Source organism: Lepus europaeus, chromosome 19, assembly GCF_033115175.1.
Source record: "Lepus europaeus isolate LE1 chromosome 19, mLepTim1.pri, whole genome shotgun sequence".
Classification (NCBI taxonomy): Eukaryota; Metazoa; Chordata; class Mammalia; order Lagomorpha; family Leporidae; genus Lepus; species Lepus europaeus.
Window position 1 is genome coordinate 34,743,667 of NC_084845.1, and position 20,094 is coordinate 34,763,760.

Consider the following 20,094-nt stretch of genomic DNA (forward strand, 5'->3'; position numbering starts at 1 on the left):
AAAGGCAGGGAGGAGTTGGGGGTGGAGAGAGAGTGGAATTGTGGGACATCCATATAATGGGAATCTTACTTAGCAATTACTAGAAACAGGCTACTAAGCCAAGCAAAGACTTGGGTGACTTGTAAATGCATATTGTTAAATGAAAAGGACATATACTTCATGGCTCCAATTATACAAAATTCTGGAAAAGGCAAAACACTCATGCATTCAGGAGGGAACAAAATGCACAAAGTACAAGGAATTTTTTAGGGTGGTGAAACTGATATTGCAATAACAGATACAGATAACAGATACAATGTGTATTGCAATAACAGATACTATGTGTTTGGGGTGGTGCTGTGGGTAAGCCTCTGCCTGCGGTGCTGGCAGTGGCCATATAGGCACTGGTTCAAGTCCCCGCTGCTCCACTTGTGACCCAGCTTCCTGCCAATGTATCTGGGAGAGCAGAAGATGGCCCAAGTACCTGGTCCCCTGCACCCACATGGGAGACCTGGAAGAAACTCCTGGCTCCTGGCTTCTGATTGGCGCAGCTCCAGCCATTGCAGCCATTTGGGGAGTGAACCAATGGGTGGAAGATCTTTCTCTTGCTGTCTCTCCCTCTGTTTGTAACTCTGCCTCTCAAATCTTTTATTTTTATAAAAAGAAAACTATGCACTTGTCATGACCCATTGAACACAGAGTGAACCTTTATTTTGTAGATTAAAAAAATCATTTAGGGGGCCAGCGCTGTGGTGTAGAGGGTTAGGCTGCCATCTGCAGTGCTGGCATCACATATGGGTGCCAGTTTGAGTCCCGGCACCTCCACTTTCGATCCAGCTCTCTGCTATGGCCTGGGAAACAGTGGAAGATGGCCCAGTTCCTTGGGCCCCTGTGCCTGCATGGGAGACCCAGAGGAAGCTCCTGGCTCTTGGTTTAGGATCAGCACAGCTCTGGCCTTGCAGGCCAATTGAGGAGTGAACCAGTGGATGGAAGACCTCTCTCTCTGCCTCTCCTTCTGGGTAACTCTTTCAAAATAAATATTTTAAAAAATTATTAAAAAATCATTTAGGAAGGAGGAGGAGGGGAGAATCCCAAGGTGGAAGGCTGAATCTCACAGCAGTATCTTACACACCACACAGACACACAAATGATCTCACTGAAGGGAGTGGGGGTGATGGGCGCTGACCTCAGTAACTTTGGAACTGTGTACAACTTAAGGCAGAAGAAACCGCACACATCACGTACACTAGTTTACTGTTGCTTCCCAAGTGGGTATGGGGTAGTAATTTGGGACTGCCATACATGCATGGTCTCCAGCAAAACGGTTTCATCGAGAGCTATTATTATTTTTTTTTTTTTACCTTTCCAACAGTCTGAAAATATATTCAGTAGAAACTGCACTTCAAATTTTGCATTTTGCTTTTTGCCTGAGCAATTCTAGGTGTTCTCGGATCCTGGGGAGCAGCAGTGAGCCGCGCCATCACAGGGTACACAACCAGCACTATGTGGTGTACTGTGCTGCCGGAATGTTCTGGATTATAGGTGTTCAATTAATTACCTGAGATCCTCAAAAGCAAATAGACTTTGTGTTGGGTAATTTTGCCTATAGGGTAATGAGAAGTGTTCTGAGCATGGTTAAGCTAAGCTAGGATAACATGCTGAATGTTTGCTAGGTTAGGTGAATTAAATCCATTTTCAACTCAAGATAGTTCCAAAATTCAAGGGTCTGTTGGGCTGGAACCCCAGCCTAAGTCAGGAGCACCTGCACACTGAGTGAACAATGCAAAGTGGACGGCAGATGGTGATTCAGGCTTCTGGTGCAGGGTACTAACAGGATACGGATCCATTTGCATGAGCAGCACTGTCGGACATCCTACAGAACACTGAACACTGTCCAGGTCATGAAAAGCAGGGAAAGCCGGAACTGCCTCTGGCAGCAGTCTATGCACATGTGAGCACCAAGTGTATGGTATCCTGGAACAGAAAAATGGGCCTTAGGGAAAACACTTCAAGGACGGGGAAGCCGGCACCCTCCCACATTGCCAGGCCTGTAAATGGCTGCGACCACTTTGGAGAAGTGGAGTTCTCAAAAGATGAAATGTACTTAGTGACTCAATCTGTCCTCCAAATTGAACACATTATAACCACACACAAATTAGTAACATTCACAGCAGCCTCCAAATGGGAGGAGGCGAGGAGCAAGTGCCCACTAACCAAGACGTGTGGTAGTTTCACAACAGACCACCACTGGGCACTAACAATGCAGTACTGAGGCAAGCTACTGAACAAGGGGAAGCCTGAGGAATATATAGTATCATTCTGCTTATACAAAATGTCCAAGCAGACAAATATTTAGAAGCCAAATTAGTCATTTACTAGAGCTTTGCACAATGGCTGGAAGAAGTGGGGTTTTCTGTTTTCGAATGGAGATGTTCTGGTGCTGACTGTACAAGCCTCCGATACTGGGAGCAGGGACCTGTGTGAAACATTGCTTGTGCAGGTGATACTATGCTGATTCTCTAACATTTCAATAGGATGCCCCCCCCAATAATTTCCTTTGCTACATACACCTGGGCAGAGAAAGGCAAAGAAACACTACACTGAACAGTTTTATAAACCTTTATTGGAAAGGCTACAAACTTCATATTGCAACTGCATTTCTTAAGCTTAAAGTGGCTGTGGGGAAGGAACCTTGAATACAAAACTACTCTGCTGTTGTGTCTTGCCCAGGCTTGTTGTAAAATAGTTTTTGTACAATGGAGGTAGAGTGGATTGGGCAGTAATTTAAACCTCACATGTCTTTATTAGTGGCAGGACACCTTTTTTCATTCAGGTTCTAACAGACCTAGGATTAAACTACATACCGTATTTAGGCTCAGGGATGGCATTAACACATTTTAAAATTTTTAGTTTTCAGTTTTCCCCCATTTGTTCCTTTACAAATGTAAAACGTGCACCTGGATGTCTCCTCTTCCTCAAATCAATGTGTTCTAAAAATCTTTGCCCTGGGAGTGAGAAGGTAATAATCAGAAGATGGAAAGAGGAACACAACAACCTTTTCAAACTTTCACCTGATTTTTTCATTACAACCTCAGTCTTACTTTTCTATAAAACTTTAAATAGAAGATCAAATTAATAATCAGTGCTTTCCCCCAATTTCAAATATTCAAGTTAATGGAGACAGAGCAACTTTTAACTTAACATTTAATGAAAACAGAGCATTTTAACAGGTTCTATGCAGACATGGTTCTACTAATGATTTGCTGTTACCTTATTTTTAAAAATGGGAGTACGAGGGAGATACAGAGGCCTGGGCGAGCCCCAATATTCAAGATCGTTAACTTAGGAGTTACATTAACTTAGATGTCCTGGACTCTACGAGCATCAATTAAAGCCAATAAAGCCTGTTTCTACCAACTTTGTCTTTAAAACTAAAAATGGGCAGGTGCCTGAAGTATAAGCTTCAGGCCAATGGGTTAAGGGCTGTTTAAGAACCAGAACTAAGGATACATTCTCCAGTTTAAGGATACAGTTTACAGTTCAACATGTTCTTCCTTCTAAAAATGTGACACAAAGAATAATTTACACCAACTGCTTTTTATTATCAAGTTTCAGAAACCTTTCACAAGATGGTAAAAAAAAAAAAAAAAAAAAAAAGAAAAAACAAAACAAAATTTTACAACCACAGCTAATTTAATTTTTTCCATTGTTCCCAGTCAGCTCCAAACCCATTGTGTGCAAAGCCCATTTTCCATGCATCTAATGATAGATACAGGCTATGAAATTCTTTATTCTATTTGTAGCAGCTTATGCAGGTGCAGCCAAACACAAAGCTTCAGGACAGATTGTACAACTTTACAATGTGGGATTTGAATTTAAAATATGAAACATAAAATCTACACAAAACTGATAAAAATCAAGCACAGATACCAGGACTGAAACTTATAACCCATGTGTGAAAGGGAGTCTTGTTTCCTTTCAAGTGCTTTATTCTGCTACAGAACAGTCGAAATGAAGATGTAAAGCTTTGTGTTAGTTTAAATTATACACTCTGTAGATACTATACCAATTTTAAAAGTTACACATAGACCAACAGATGTCCATCAGTTCATCTGGATTGATCCGACACTCCAGCTGGATCGCTGAGAACAAACCAGGCACACGTGGAGAGAATCCACCTGCGCATTCTGTTCGCTGAGTTTACTGATGGGCACACTGCACTCCAGGCCCATGATGGCTGCTGCTTTCCTCATCAGAGCTATCGTTGTAAGCCTCGCGCCTCTGACCACCTCCTGAGCCTCGCGTGCTATCGAATTCCTGAAGCTCTACCTCCTCCGTTTCTCCAATTATGTTAGGAACTTCTGGTCTAGATGGCAGAAGATCTTCTAGTTCCTTCATTAAAACAAACAACAATCAGGTGAATGCAGATGTATCAACTTGTTTGACTCAGCCAAGGTGTATGCTTGAGAGTTGAAACAGGAAAGTGACTGGTCTTTGCACTTTTAAGTCAGAAAACACAAACTGATGACCCACAGGCCAAATCTGCAGACATCTTTTGTGCATTCATCTATCACTTAAAAAACAAACAAAAGAAAAAACCCAGAAGGAGCTGCTAACATTTAAGCATTATAGAATTTCACACCAGACATGCCTCTGCTTATTTCTGCATGAACAACGGCAAAGCAGGGGGTGGAAGATGTCCTGCCCTCTTCAACAGGCTCTCCAGGAAGTCCTAGGACGACCACGACCACCACCACCACCACCACTTCAGTCTGCTTGCTCCTTTCATATCCTTTGCTCAGCCCAGTAGCAATTCTACACCAGCAATTCTAACTGTCATAACCAGGAAAACACAATAATCATGCAAATATTAAAAAAGTTAAATACAAAATTAAAGGTGACAAAGTGCCATACCATTAAAGAACACTTACAGAAAGCTTGTCTGGGTTGATCCAGTTATTTTCAGGAAACTGCACATCAAACTTTATGTAAAGATCCCCCTTTTCAAAGGGATTACGATACTGTGGCATTCCTTCACCTCGAACTACACGAACACATCCTATTATTTAAATAAACATGAAACTAAGAATTTTATTCAAGAAAGGTGCTCAAAAACATTTTTGACAGTTACTCATAAAAAGTTACAGATTATAAGAATACTTGGAATCCTTGATCAGAGAAAATCAAGACTTACCTGGTTCAATTACTTTGCCAGGGGGGTATTTCACCACAATCTGACGGGCATCAAGGTGCTTAAATGTGAACTGAAATCCACACAGGGCTTCAACAAGTCCTATCTTATATGTCATATGTAAATCATTCCCATCTCTCTGGAACACCTGTAGATAAAGCACACAAGATCACTTTTTAAAAGTTAAGGACCCATACTCCACTGTACTATGTTCCTTGAATCAAATCTCAAAACCTTTATTCCAGCATTAGTTTAAAAGCCAAAGAGACACTGTCCCTAACTGCCTAAATTTATATTAGGAAAGCCAGCTACTCTCCAGCAGCATACTGGAAACTTCTTTTAGGAAGACACCGGAACTCAGAAAACAGCAGCATATAAAAAACAACAGAGCTAAGGCTCCAAAACAGCACTAGGATTATTTTGTTATTACAGTCCACTTTCTGCCTCTGGGCTAAAAGGTATATAAAGCTCAGCTGGGCTTCTGTAGAACATACAAGTCCTGGAAGGCTCCCCAGGTAACAGGAGATTCAGGGTTCAAGTTTGACACAAAAAAAGCCACTGAAGTCAAAGGGCTCAATTTTGTGCTTTACACATGTATAAACAAGTTCTATCTCACTTAAAACTCAAAACTTGAGGCCAGCGCTGTGGTGTAAAAGGTTAAGCGTTTGCCTGAGGTGCTGGCATCCCATATGGGTGCTGGTTCAAGTCCCAGCTGCTCCACTTCCAATCCAGTTCCCTGCTAATGTGCCTGGGAAAGCAGAAGATGGCCCAGGTACTTGGGCTCTTGCACCCATGTGGGAGACCTGGAACAAGTTCCTGGCTCCTGGCTCTGGACTGGCCCAGCCCTGGCCGTTGCAGTCACTGGGGGAGTGGACAAGTGAATGGAAGATCTCTCTCTTCTCTCTGTATCTCTGCCTTTCACATAAAAAAATAAAAAATAAAAAAATCTTAAAAAAAAAAAAAAAAAACCTCAAAACTTACTTTGATGATTGTAAATTAAACAGCAAATTCTAAAGTTGGTTTATTCAGTATTACACTGTAAGGACATGGACTAGGTGATACCAAGGTTATTGAATAAGCGTGAAGAATATTTCTAAGCTTTCGACGTGCAGGAAAAAAACATCAATTTCAAACACACACATACACACAACCAACTGTAAATTTTGCTTAGGAGAATTTACATCTATACAACTTTCAAAATTTAAGAGTAAACAAAATTAAATGCAGTCAAAGTTAACTTTGATTTTTTTGCATCACAATATTCTCTTCTGAAGTACAATCTTAGCTGACTATCTTAAAGAAAATAAAAAAGGCAGGCTTCTTCCGCTCAATCAGTCCCCCAAACCCATGAAAAAAAGTCAAACTATAATCTCAACAGTGATTCTCCTGAGGCTGGACTAGCAAGCCTCAACAGAAGCAGGAAACTTGCTAGGAATACGTATTATTGGGTCCCACTTCCGTACCTACTGCCATAAACGATGGAGGTGGGGACTAGCAAGCTGTAGTTATTTTCTGGTTTTTAAAGTGTTTATCTGAAAGGCAGAGCATGACAGAGGCAGGGGGGCTGAAGCCAGGAGCCAGCAACCCCATCTGGGTCTCCCACATACTTGGATCATTTTCTGCTGCCTCTCCAGGATCATTATTAGTAGGAAGCAGAATCAGAAGCAGAGCAGCCAGGACTGTTCAAAGCAGCACTCCGATGTGGGAAGCTATGTGACAAGCAGTGGCTTAACCTGCTGCGCCACAATGCCAGTCCCAAGCTTTAGTTTTAACAAACCCCTCCAGAGGATTCTAATATATGCTAGAATGTGAGAACAAGGAATGTATATTATCCATGCAAATTTACTCAAGTATTCCTCACAATGATATAAGTTAGGTTTCTTTAATGCAGGACTTTTCAGTGCTTTTAAAATGTTATACATGATATAAAATGCTAGTGTTCCAAGAACCATCTCTCAACAAATGCCCCTTGGTTAAAGCTGTATTAGAAGTAGGGAGGTTGGGGGCTGGCGCTGTGGCGTCGTGGGTTAACACCCTGGCCTGAAGCGCTGCATCCCATATGGGCACCAGTTCGAGACCCGGCTGCTCCACTTCCTGTCCAGCTCTCTGCTGTGGCCTGGGAAAGCAGAAGATGGCCCAAGTCCTTGGGCCCCTGCACCCGCGTGGGAGACCCAGAAGAAGCTCCTGGCTCCTGGCTTCGGATCGGTGCAGCTCCGGCCATTGTGGCCACTTGGGGAATGAACCAGTGGATGGAAGACGTCTCTCTCTCTCTGCCTCTCCTCTCTCAGTGTAACTCTTTCAAATAAATAAATAAATCTTAAAGTCCTGGCTGCTCCTCTTCTGATCCAGCTCTCTGCCATGGCCTGGGAAAGCAGTAGTAGATGGCCCAAGTGCTTGGGTCCCTGCACCCACGTGAAAGACTGGGAAGAAGCTCCTGGCCTCAGACTGGAACAGTTCCAGCCATTGTGGCCATTTGGGGAGTGAACCAGCGGATGGAGGACCTTTCTCACTGTCTCTCCTTCTGTCTGTAACTCTACCTCTCAAATAAATAAATAAATAAAATCTTTAAAAAAAAAAAAAAAGTCATAATAATTTCTGAAAAACAGGGGCAGGCCTGGGTGACATAGTGGTTTAAGCCACAACCTGCATATCCCATATTAGTGGTGGTTGCATTCCCGGTTGCTACGCTTCAGATCTATCTCCTGTTAATGCACCTAGGAAGGCAGCAGAAGATGGCCCAAGGGCTTGGGCCTCTGCCACCCACATGATAGACCTGGATGGAATTCCAGGCTTCCGGCTTAGGCATGGCCCACTGGGGAGTGAACCAGTGGATGGAAGATCTCTCTCTCTGTAACTCTACCTTTCAAATAAACAGAAATCTTTAAAAGCAAACCAACCAATCAACTGCAACCAAACATTATCACCTCTCTTCTCCAGTAAGCATTACTTCTTAACTTCCTCACCATCTTCATGCTGTTGCACTGCCAGACACCATCTGACAACGACCCTAAAACTGCTCTAATGATTCTATCAACGAGAGCCCACCAGGCATGCTTGTACTACTTTACAATAGTTTAATCTAAACTTCTCAATCATTTAGCTGTCTACCTTTCTTATGCCTCTTATGCCTTATGTGGTAGTATGCACAACAAGACAAGATGGAATAAAAAATCAACTAGCTAAAATGCCTACACAGAATTTTGTGAGTGACAAATATTTCAACCTACAAGACCCTAAAGTGGAATTTTAGAAAACTACTTGGTTTTTTTTTAGCCATCTGGGAGATTCCTGTCATGTGTAGGTTTGGCAGCATCTAAGAAGCAGCAAAATAAAAGTAATCTATAGTTTGTTGAGGGATGAAGGCTGGCTAGTACGCCCTGAAAGGATACAGCAGTGGAGCAAATCACTATCTTGTGAGGGAGACAATGCCCAGAATATGTATCTAATATGGCCTTGCTGTTCTCGCTGGATTTTTGAAGTGATTTTGAAAATTCATTCTATTATAAAAATGAACATCAAATAGGAGAAAACTTTAGTGTAAACTAAAAAGGCAGATATCCTGTGATGTAAAGACTTTCAGATGAACCCTTGAGTAAACATGATCAGGTACAAAGTCAGAATCTAGTCAAAGGCTCCTACATTCATGAATTTGGGTGACCGCTGAAGTAGTGTTTCATGAGTAACTCCAGATACATTTTTATAAATAAACGCTGGCACTGTGGCACACGGGGTTAATGCCCTGGCCTGAAGTGCCAGCATCCCATATGGGCACTGGTTCGAGACCCAGTTGTTCCACTTGCTATTCAGCTCTCTGCTATGGCCTGGGAATGCAATAGAAGATGGCCCAAGTGTTTGGGCCCCTGAATCCGAGTGGTAGACCCAGACGAAGCTCCAGGCTTCAGATCGGCGCAGCTCCGGCCTTTGCGGCCAACTGGAGAGTAAACCATTGGATGGAAGACCTCTCTCTCTCTTCTCTGTGTAACTCTTTCAAATAAATAAATATTTAAAAAGTAAATAAATAAAGGTACACAATATACCAGATAGCCCACTCAAAATACAGGAGTGGGGCAGGTGTTGTGGCACAGTAGGTTTAACTACTGGTTGGGACACTAGTATCCCCCTTATCAGAAATTTAAACCTCAGATACTTAGCATCTGAACCAACTTTCTGCTAATGCATCCCAGCAAGCAGAAAACAGTTCAAGTGCTTGGGTTCCTGCCACCCACATGGGAGATCTGGATGGAGTTTCAGGATCTTGGCTTTGGCCTGGCCCAACCCTGGCTGTTGTGGGCATTTGACAAGTGAACCAGTAGATGGAAGATACCCCTCTCTGTTGCTCAATCTTTTAAGCAGATGAAGATAAACTAACTTAAAAAACAGACCGGCACAATGTCATAGTCAAAGTAACATGCACTAGACAACCACACTGTTGCACTGCTCCAGAGGCCCAAACCGATTTAACCTATTTCTCACAAGCAAGACCCAATTCGGAACAAAACAAAATACAAATAAAACAAACGAAAAAGGAAATTACCTCATGTTCTTTTTCCTGCAGCAAAAGAACAATGTCTCCTGGTTCCACCCCAGGAGCCTGGTCTGCTTCCCCAGTGAATGTAATTCTCTGTCCGTGTTTCATGCCTTTGTCTACATGGACTTCAAGAATTTTGACTTCTTTAATCACCTTCTTCCCTTCGCATTTTTTACAGCGGTCTTTTTCATTAATTACTTCTCCTGCAAAGACAGAACAGTCAAACATCAGACAAGAATACTACACGGTACTAGAGCCAGGTCTTGATATGTCCTTAACTTTTTTAAAAGATTTATTTATTTATTTGAAAGTCAGAGTTACACACAGAGAGAAGGAGAGGCAGAGAGAGAGAGAGAGAGGTCTTCCATCTGCTGGTTCACTCCCCAACTGGCCGCAATGGCTAGAGCTGCACCAATCTGAAGCCAGGAGCCAGGAGCTTCTTCCAGGTATCCCACACTGGTGCAGGGGCCCAAGTACTTGGGCCATCCTCTATTGCTTTCCCAGGCCACAGCAGAGAGCTGGATCAGAAGTGGATCAGCTGGGACTTAAACTGGCGCCCGTATGGGATGCTGTCTCTGGAGGCGGCAACTTTATCCTTAACTTACTAAACACATTTTCTGAATTTCTTTAAATCTCTACTTAAATTTCTGTTTAAAGTATTATCTGAATAATAAAGACTCACATCTTACTGCAGGTTCCTGAAGGACCCAAAACCCATTATTTGAGTGTCACGTTATTTTAACACTTTCTTGGCTCTTGACTCTAATTCTGAAAGTTAAACAGTCTAAAGATTAAGAAAACAGGGAGCTGGCACCGTGGCTCACTTGGTTAATCCTCTGCCTGCGGCGCGGGCATCCCATATGGGTGCCGGGTTCTAGTCCCGGTTGCTCCTCTTCCAGTCCAGCTCTCTGCTGTGGCCCAGGAAGGCAGTGGAGGATGGCCCAAGTGCTTGGGCCCTGCACCCGCATGGGAGACCAGGAGGAAGCACCTGGCTCCTGGCTTCAGTTGGCGCAGTGCCATTCTGGGAGTGAACCAACGGAAGGAAGACCTTTCTGTCTGTTCAAGAAAATAAAAAGTAGTCATCAGGCTGCACTGCAGGAGGTAGCTTAACCCCTTGTGCCACAATGTTGGCCCCTCAGTTCTACTTTCAAGTAAGTTTAATAATGGACAACCAAGATAAACAATTTTAAATATACTTATTTTTAAAAATGGATTAGAGACAGAAGGAGGGAGGAAATGTCACAGAGAGCTCCCATTTGCCTGTACCAGCAGCTGGGGTGGGGGTGCAAGGGCACCCTTGAGGGAGGCAGGAACTCAATGTAGGTTTCCCACAGTGTCAGGAATTCAACTACTTGGTCTATCACTGTTGCCTCCTGGGACCACTTTAACAAGAAGTTAGAATTAGGATTCAGAGCTGGCAAGTGAACCCAAGCACTCTGATGTGGGATGCAGGTAGACTGGTAGCTAAACTGTTAGGCCAAGTGTCACCCCTCCAGTGAAATGTTAAATATCCCTTATGGCTCATCATAAAATTGTATAGTTAGTGTTGGAGCTTATTTCATAGACTAACCATGTTTTTTACTATGGGTCTCCTTTTTACTGAGACACACCATCACTAAGAATGCCCAAGATTAATCAGAGGGCCCGGTGCTGCAGTGCGGGCATCTCAAATGGGCACCTGTTCAAGTCCTGGCTGCTACACTTCCAATTCAGCTCTCTGCTATGGCCTAGGAAAGCAGCAGCAGATGGCCCAAGTCCTTGGGCTCCTGCACCCATGTGGAAAACCCAGAAGCAGCTCCTGACTCCTGGCTTCAGTTAGGCTCAGCTCCAGGCGTTGTGGCTATTTGGGGGAGTGAACCAGCGGATGGAAGATCTCTCTCTCTCTGTTTCTGCCTCTCTGTAATTCTGCCTTTCAAATAAATAAATCTTAAAAAAATAAATAAATAAATAAAAATTAGAGATGGCTTTAGTTGGCCCCAGGGACCTTTTAACCATTTTTCATACAACAGAGCTTTTCTACATATCCTTCTGCAGTATTTGATTATGGAATAAAGCGACACAGAAGAACACAGAAGAGTGTTTAAAAATTACATCACTTTGTAGTGGTTGATTAGTGGCACATTTTAATGCTTAGAAGATATGTATAATTCAAGTACTGTTTCTGTAATAGCACTTTCGCAAAGTTATGTTCTCCAAAACACCAGTTCCTCAAAATGGTATTGGTACACAGGAAAAGATTTCATTCAACTTTGGTTTCTTGACAGCAGGAATTGTTAGCAACTTATAAGGTCAAAGGCATAGACACTCACCAAATGCCATATGCATCTTCTTTAAATTATCTTGTCACTTCCAAGAGCAATTTGGAAAAGGATGCTCTAGAACTGCACTATCCAGCGTGGTAGACACTAGCTACATGTGGTTATTTAAAAGTTTAAATTAATTAAAATTAAAAATTCAATTCTGGGGGCCACCACTGTGGCAGAGGGTTAAAGCCATGGTCTGCAAGGCTGGCATCCCATATGCGTGCCGGTTTGAGTCCTGGCTGTTCCACTTCCAATCCAGTTCCCTGCTAACGGGCCTGGGAAAGCAGTGGAAGATGACTCAAGTTCTTGGGCTCCCTCCACCAACGTGGGAACCCTGATGGAGTTCCTAGCTCCTGGCTTCAGATCAGCTCAGCTCCACCGTGTAGCCATTTGGGGGAGTGAACCAGCAGATGGAAGACTGCTCAGTCTCTCCCTCTGTCTGTAACTCTGCCTTTCAAGTAAATAAATCTTGGGAAAAAAAAAAAAAAAGACACCCACATCCCACACTGGGGTGCCTGGGTTTGAGCCCAGGCTCTGGTTCCCAATTCTGGCTTCCTAATATAGACCAGGAAGGCAGCAAGTGATGGCTCAAGAGATTAGATTTCTGCCACACTCATGGGAGACCTGAACTGAGTTCTTGGCTCCCAACTTCAGCCTAGCCCAGTCCTGGATACTGTGGGTACTTGGGAAGTGAGCTAGTGGATAAGAGCTCTTCCTCTTTCTACTTCTCATATTAAAAAATAAGTAGAATGCTATAAACATGTATAAAAGAGAAAAACTCAGGTCTTTCATCATACTAGCCACATTTCAAGTACTTATTAGTAAGTACTAACCAAAGATCTCTAGATGCCTCTATAATGGACCCTGCAGATTCAGAACACTTCTGTATCACATAAAAAGCAATTCTACTGGAATAGCACAGCTCTAACAAAGGTTTCCTATAGGGAAAATAGGAAATGTACTTGTTTTTAAAGTTTTACTGGACCACAGTAATTTTCATTTGTATACATGTTGTCAGTAGCTATAAGCAATGAAGAGCAGAGGTGAGTAGTTGTGAGAGAAACCATTTGGCCCACAAAGCCTACAATATTTACTTTTGAGAAGAGCTTCAACCCCAATATCCATCCTCAAAAACTCAACTACACCTTACAGGATTTTAATCCTCCACTTAACAATGATGCTACCAAACAAGTTGCCATCTCATTCATCAAATTTAACTTTTTAAAATACAATCACCTTGCCCATGTTTTTGGAATTAAAGACCAACTTTTTAAATTTGCCTTTTATCTGTGTTCACTGTGTCTACAAATAAGGAATTTTTGTTCACTGTTTTAGAATTCTGTCTTTTCTACAGTAATATGAATACAAATACACTCTGAAAGAGAAAGACAGTAAACCTCTCTAATTTCTGCCTTCCCAATCCAACATAAAAACAAAGTACTGCCTTGCATACCTTCTCCATTGCAATCAGAGCACACAGACTGCATCTGTTGTACCATCCCTGGAGCCAGCTGTCTGATCATGATGCGTACACCTCGACCTCGACAAGCACTGCACTTCTGAACTGCTCCAGACTTCCCACCTTGGCTAAAGCAAGCAAAAGTATACGTTAGGTTTTGTCCAAACGCTGTTCTGATCAACCATGACAGAGAGAAGTTGTGCTTTTCAACTTCATCTTCAACCCCCAATAACTAATATTTAAACTGACTTTCACAGGAAACAGAAAATGTTCTGCTGGGTAAAAAGTGTTAATTCATGAGTGATCTTTTTTTTAAAAACAAGGTAGAGACATTCAAGGTGCCACGGAGAGAACAGACAGAATGTACCACATAAACCAGAACACACACTTACCCGCTGCACGCACTGCAGAGTACATTCTTGCTAAGTTGTAGTTTGGTTGTCTTGCCGTTATACAGATCTTCTAAAGATACTCTGGGGAGAAAAGAATCAGATCCAACCTAATTTTGCCATTTGCTTAAGTACAAAACATAAAGGATGGCTGATAAAGCAAATTCCACTATTAACATTTTAAAACCTAGAATTCAAAGACACCTCAGAGTAAATCAATTCAGCTCAAATTAGCAGGCCATTATGGCTACGGCCAGCATGCATAGTACTCAAGGCCAGAACCTACAGCTGTGCTACAACTGCAGCTAAAGCTGTTAGAGCAAAAACTCAAGAATCACAATCTTCCTCTGGCCTCAGGCATGAGTTACCTAAGTAACTCCTCACAACAACCTTCTTTCTGAAACAGGTACAATTATCATCCCCAGTTTGCATGCTAGAACTGAGGCACAGAGATTTCACTTGCTCAAAGTCCCATAAACCTCTGGCTCTAGAGTCCAAGCTCTCAGGCTACAAAGTTACATTATAGCTTAGAGGCGGCATCTAATTGTGTATCTCAAAAAATGTCTCCATGTACACTGTAACAGAAGGAGGGAAAGAACAGGTTTTCAACCTACACCAAAGGTTTAGAGGTTGAAGAATCTACCAAACCATAAGCAAAATGTTATGTTCAAACAACTCATGACACATTTTCAAAGAGGTCTATAAGCCAATAGTTAAGTGTTAAAACCATATTTTCCAAACTCACTAAATGTATACAGCTTTTTGTATGTCAGTCATATCTCAATAAAGTGGTACAGAAAAAAAAACACCACCTTGGGGCAAGTATAGTTGTATATAGCAGGTTAAGCTGCCCCCTGCAGTGCCAGCATTCAATATCGGTGCTGGTTTGAGTGCTGGCTGCTCCACTTCTGATCCAGCTCCTTACTTATGTGCCTGTGAAAACAGCACAGATGGCCCAAGTACTTGGGCCCCTGCACCTGAGTGGGAGACTCAGAGGAAGCTCTTGGATTCAGGCTGGATTCAGCCTGGCCCAGCCCTGGCTGTTGTGGCCATTTGGGGAGTTAACCAGCAGATGGAAGTCATCTCTTTCTCTTTCTTCCCTCCACTCCTCCCTCCTTCCCTCTCTCTCGCTTTTTTTTTTTTTTTTAAGTCAGAGTTACACAGAGAGAGAGGTCTTCCATCAGCTGTTTCACTCCCCAAGTGGCTGCAATGGCCGGAGCTGTGATCTGAAGCCAGGAGCTTCTTCTGGGTCTCCCACATGGGTGCAGGGGCCCAAGGACCTGGGCCATCTTCTACTGCTTTCCCAGGCCATAGCAGAGAGCTGGATTAGAAGTGGAGCAGCCGGTTCTCGAAACAGCGCCCATATGGTATTTTGGCGCTTCAGGCCAGGGCCTTAACCAGCTGCGCCGCTGTGCCACAGCGCCGGCCCCCCTCCTTTTCTCTGTAACTCTGCCTTTCAAATAAATAAATCTTAGAAAAAAAACCAAAATACATAACTGACAAAATACAACTTTTATTCATTTACTTTAAAATCCTAGGAATTAGAGAAACTAAAAAATTAGTTAAAAGAAAACATTTTTAAAGAAACTATCCTGCTTTTGTGGTATTCAAATTTTTAAAAATTTTACTTTAAGCCAAAACTGGTATATATTACATGCAGTCTAAGAACACTTAGAGACAAACATTACCAACAGTACTGCTAAATGAGATATCTACATCTGAGCCTCAGACAAATGATTTGGTTCCAAGAGTCTTTTATACTCCTCCTAAGAATCTTATCATTTAAAAAAACAAATAGGTAAGTAGGTCTTTCTCTACCCACATATTAAGTCAATTTAGGACACAAATCCACTATCCTGGAAGACAGAAAAACCCACATTTCAACAAACATGACCAAGGAAGTTCACATGCAGTTAATGGCCTGGCAAAGCTGGTACTTCATCGGGGGGGCTAAACTGGCACAATTCTTCTATCGTGCAATTGAGTAGTTTTTATTGGCCTTCAAACACTAATGTTTGCCTGTGAATCTCTGCCAGAGACAAAGCTGTATATCAAGATATTCATAGCACTGCTATTTCGAAAAAAACTCACAACATACTATAAAAGGTGAATGGTTAAATAAATCGTGGAATGGAATGTCACTCAAAATGCAATGTTTATAATTAACAGGAATTTAGGAAATAATGTTAAAAGGAAGCAGCGTTTAATATGTAGAATCAAAAAAACCATAAAAGATTATGAAGAGAATGCTTCTGTACCTTGGGGTTCTTAACTACTAGAACGGTATTCAAACAATAATCTGAGGGTAAATTTCTTTAAAGTACAAATTTTTAAGGATGAAACACAAACAAGGTTAACAGATTACATATGAATTCCTCTAATTTACTCAAATGTTAACAGATATGAAATATTTTAAATCACCACTTGAACTTTGGTCTCCCAACATTTGCTAGTAAAAGCACCACTGGTTCATGAGAAAGTTAATGAAGTAAGATATCACCTAAATTTTGCAAAGTGAAACAGCTATTTTCATATTGTAGAAAGCTCGTGGATCTGCAGTCTAAGATCAAGGTCAAACACCATTCAGATGCTGGCAGGTTAATGTCAGGCTGGAGGCCAGCAGACTCCATAGAAACCAATTTAGGAGAGCTGGCACTGAGGATCAAGCAATGAGTGCCTGTAACATGTAAACACACTACGCTTTCACTTGAAGTTTTGAAGCAAAAGTAACTTGGAAGATTTAAATACTCCAAAGAAAATCATCTTTATACTTCAAATTTTAAATCACCTAATAACAAGCAGCCACACTATGTAACAAACCCTCTTCCTACTCAGGGAAAAATACCAAGCATCCTTAAGAGCTGCAACAGCATACAGCCAGCCAGATTATCAAATCCCATTTAGTCACCCAATAAAGACAGTAGGTCAAATGGGTACCTCCCCACGGACATTTTATAATACTTTTTCTCTTCTAATGTCACCCAAAAGGGTATTTAAATTTTTTTTTAAAAAAAGGAAAAGATATTTACTTGAGTGGATGCATCATGTCCTCTCCTCTTCTTCTGCCGTTTCGACTTCTACTCTGATTGCCCATAAAGCCAAACAATCCCCCACCAAAAATGTGAGAGAAAATATCATCCATGCCACCACCGCCGCCGCTACCTTCCCGAAGCCCTTGTTCTCCATATCTGTCATATAATTCACGCTTCTCGGGATTTGATAGAACTTCATATGCAAAGCTTATTTCTTTGAACTATAGAGAAAAAGTAAAAAAGAAAATAAATGGGTTTATTTCTACAGAAACCTAGAATCCACTTAACCTCAATAAAAGCTACATGTTCCCTTTGGTTTGATTCTACCTCTGCTCAAAATGTTAATACTCATATCTTGATACTAAAATACTCTTATTCTATGAGCATAGGTGAATTTTCCCCCACAACAATCCTTTTTCTAAGGACAATTAAATTTAAAATGAAAACCACAGGAACAGAAAAACTTCCAAATAACTTACTTTGTCTCCAGCATTTGGATTCTTATCAGGATGGTATTCCTTGGCTAACTTTCTGTATGCCTTAAAAAAAAAAAAAAAGATTTTAAAAAAGGCTTATACACAAACACCAGTTTAAATACCTGTGATAACTAACTTAATATCTACTTTTAGGAAAAGCAATATTCTGAAGTGGTAACCTTCCAAAAATATCCTCTATCCATGTGCTGCCCAGCTCAGCGTGGTTGACTCACTAACGTTACAAAGTAGTCAGTAGCTGTCCTTGAAAATAGCTTCTACTGAAGTAAAAGATACCAAAGGAAAAAATGTTAAGATATTATCCCGTATTTGTACTGTCAAATGTCTTTGATGGCCAGTAACCAGACCAAGACTCAAATCAATTCGAGAAAAACGACTGGTACGCTCCACAGACCGCAAAACATTACTATAATTTAAAATAAAACTCCCTGCCCATGAAGGCTGCAGCCTCCTCTCTCTCGCACAACAGGGAAAAACCAAGGGAAGGCCTGGTGGGTAATTAGGGGCTACAGCTTGGAGGCAGGAAACTTGCCTACATCCTCAACTCGGTGGCCGGGACTCAGGTCTCCATTCACACAGACTCATGAATTATATAACAGACGTGCATTTCCGGTAAGGTAACAGGAAGTCCATCTTACTCTCAGCTGTACCCGTCCCACTGAGCAGCATTCTCGTTTCTCTCAGGTTACAAATACGGGCACTCTAAGCCCGGGAGGATGCTGTGGGGCTTAATTAAACGCCCCAACCGCTTTGAAATCCCGAGACGAAAGCCGGCGCAGCACTGCACAGGGCGGCAACGAGGCCTTCCATTTATTTTTAGGCAGTGTCCACTCAGGTGCTTGGCTGGGACCCCATGGTTCATTCCAGAAGTGGGGACGGAACATGTAGGTTACCTGCCCAGAGAACAAAGCATCCCAACGCAGACCCACGCTCCCGCCCGGTCCAGGACTGATGGGGGAAGAGAGGGAGGAGCTCCCGAGGCCGGCAGCCTCGGCGCCCAGGAAACAAGCCCCAGCGCCCCGGCGCCCGGCGGGAGCGGCCTCGACCCCCGCCGCGCGGACGGACAGCCTCTCCCTCCAGTCAGGATGCGCCGGAAACCTCGGTCCAACCTGTTTTTCCGGGGTTGGTGACCTCGGCGCGGGGAGGGCCGGCCAGGCTGCTGCCTCCCGGGAGCACCGGCCTCCGGCGCTCACCGGGGGAGGGAGGCAGGAAGGGTTTTCGGCGTGTTTGCGCAGGGCTGAGTTTTATTTGCTGCATCTGCGGGCGGGCGGGGCCGGCGGCCCAAGGTCAGCCGAGGCCGGCGTGCGAGGCCCGCGGCGAGGCCGGTCCCGCCGCCGCCCCCCAGCCTGGCCCCGCCGCGGCCGGCGCCGGCTCGCGAGCCGCCCCGCAGCGCGGCCTGCCCCCGCCGTCCCGGCGGCGCAGGCCCCGCGCCCCACACATCCTGCCGGCCCGGCCCGCTCCCTACTACCTTCTTCAGCTCATTCTCGCTGGCGCCCGGCGGGACGCCCAGGATGTCGTACAGCTTCGTGTCGGCCACGTTCGCCATGGTGACCGGCCGGGCAGCGCTGAGCTAGGAAAGGGGCGAAGCGGACAGAGCGAAGCCGGGCCCACGAGCAGTGGCGGCGGCGGCGGCGGCGCAGGCCGAGGGAGACAGCGAGGGGGAAGCGGGGGCGGGGCTGAACCTTGACCCGGCGCACGACGCGCCGTGACGTCACTGCGCGGGCCCGCCCCCCGAGCATCCGGACCCGAGCCGTTGGGTTGTGAATGGTGGGGAGCGGGCCGTGTGCTCCAGGGCCAGGCGGTGCTGGGGTTGCGACGTAGAGACGAGGAGGACCTTTACGCGGAACTCAGCCCACCCCGGAAGGCGTGCGTCGCGGGCTCCGCGTGGTTAACGCAGCCCTGAGGGCCGAGATGAATAAGAGGCCCGCGGTCGCCCTGACTTTAGCCTCGGGTCTGGCGGGAAAGAGCCTCGCGTCAGTCTGAGAGTCCGGATCGGCGGAGGACCCTCGGGTCTGGTTCCTTCGGGATTTAAAATGAAAAAGCACCCCTGGCGTGTGTCTCAAAATTGCGGGAATCCTCAACCATTCTCCAAAAGTAGTGTTCATCAAAAGTAGCTGCTTTTCACCCGTTTTGTTTCACCCCCACCCCCCCACGGTCCCTCAGTCCGTACTTCCCAGTGTTTTAAGGGAAACCGTTTCATTCATATGTATCCTGAGTATACCAGGGGGCTAAAAAGAGTTGGTGGGAAATGTGCCTTTTCTTTTAATTCTATTTTTCTAAGACCCTTTTGAAGCCCCCACGTATACCTGAGAAGACTATGAGGCATCATCACAAAGTTAATGAAATTAGCAGTTCCCTTATCTAATTCCAGTCCATAGGTGTATTTCCCTGATTGTCTCATGTCCGTTTTGCAGTTGGTATGTGGCGTCCACATCCAAACCCAAGGCCACACATTACATCGAGATCACGTGCTTACATCTCTTACTTGATAAAAAGCTTTAAAATAGCCAACACCAGCCTTGTGGTGTGTGGCAATCTGGCGGCGTGGAGATTCACCTGGTGGTTGATGTGTGTTGATTAACTTTGCCTTAGCTTAGCTCGGACAGTGTTGGCTGTGCATATACTTAGTGTTGAGATATACAGAAGCAGAAGCCTGGGTGGTTGGAGGAGACTGTTAAAAAAGCCTTCCTTCAAACCATTGTGGAGACAGAAAAATAAG

The 20,094-nt window shown here is 43.9% G+C and overlaps 1 protein-coding gene across 1 annotated transcript; it reads right to left on the reverse strand.

Annotated features, from left to right (window-relative positions):
• Nucleotides 1–2,580: 2,580 nt before the first annotated feature.
• On the reverse strand, nucleotides 2,581–19,030 carry DNAJA2 (DnaJ heat shock protein family (Hsp40) member A2). Its single transcript, XM_062176461.1, has 9 exons — nucleotides 18,844–19,030; nucleotides 17,361–17,420; nucleotides 16,879–17,102; nucleotides 13,853–13,933; nucleotides 13,455–13,588; nucleotides 9,705–9,901; nucleotides 5,174–5,318; nucleotides 4,911–5,038; nucleotides 2,581–4,371 (listed from the first exon to the last, which is right to left on the reverse strand). Exons 1-9 carry the CDS (start codon nucleotides 18,919–18,921, stop codon nucleotides 4,180–4,182), a joined length of 1,239 nt encoding a protein of 412 aa, XP_062032445.1. The 5' UTR covers nucleotides 18,922–19,030; the 3' UTR covers nucleotides 2,581–4,179.
• Between the last annotated feature and the right edge of the window lie 1,064 nt (nucleotides 19,031–20,094).

Bases quoted from the DNA above. Each gene is read 5' to 3' on its own strand.
- DNAJA2 (XM_062176461.1), bottom strand. From the start codon at position 18,921: ATGGCGAACGTGGCCGACACGAAGCTGTACGACATCCTGGGCGTCCCG. The intron at 13,934-16,878 runs GTAAATATCTTT...TTTTCTCCCCAG, and splicing joins GACATGATGCATCCACTCAA to AGTATCTTTAGAAGATCTGT. The intron at 5,039-5,173 runs GTAAGTCTTGAT...TTTAAATAATAG, and splicing joins TGGCAAAGTAATTGAACCAG to GATGTGTTCGTGTAGTTCGA.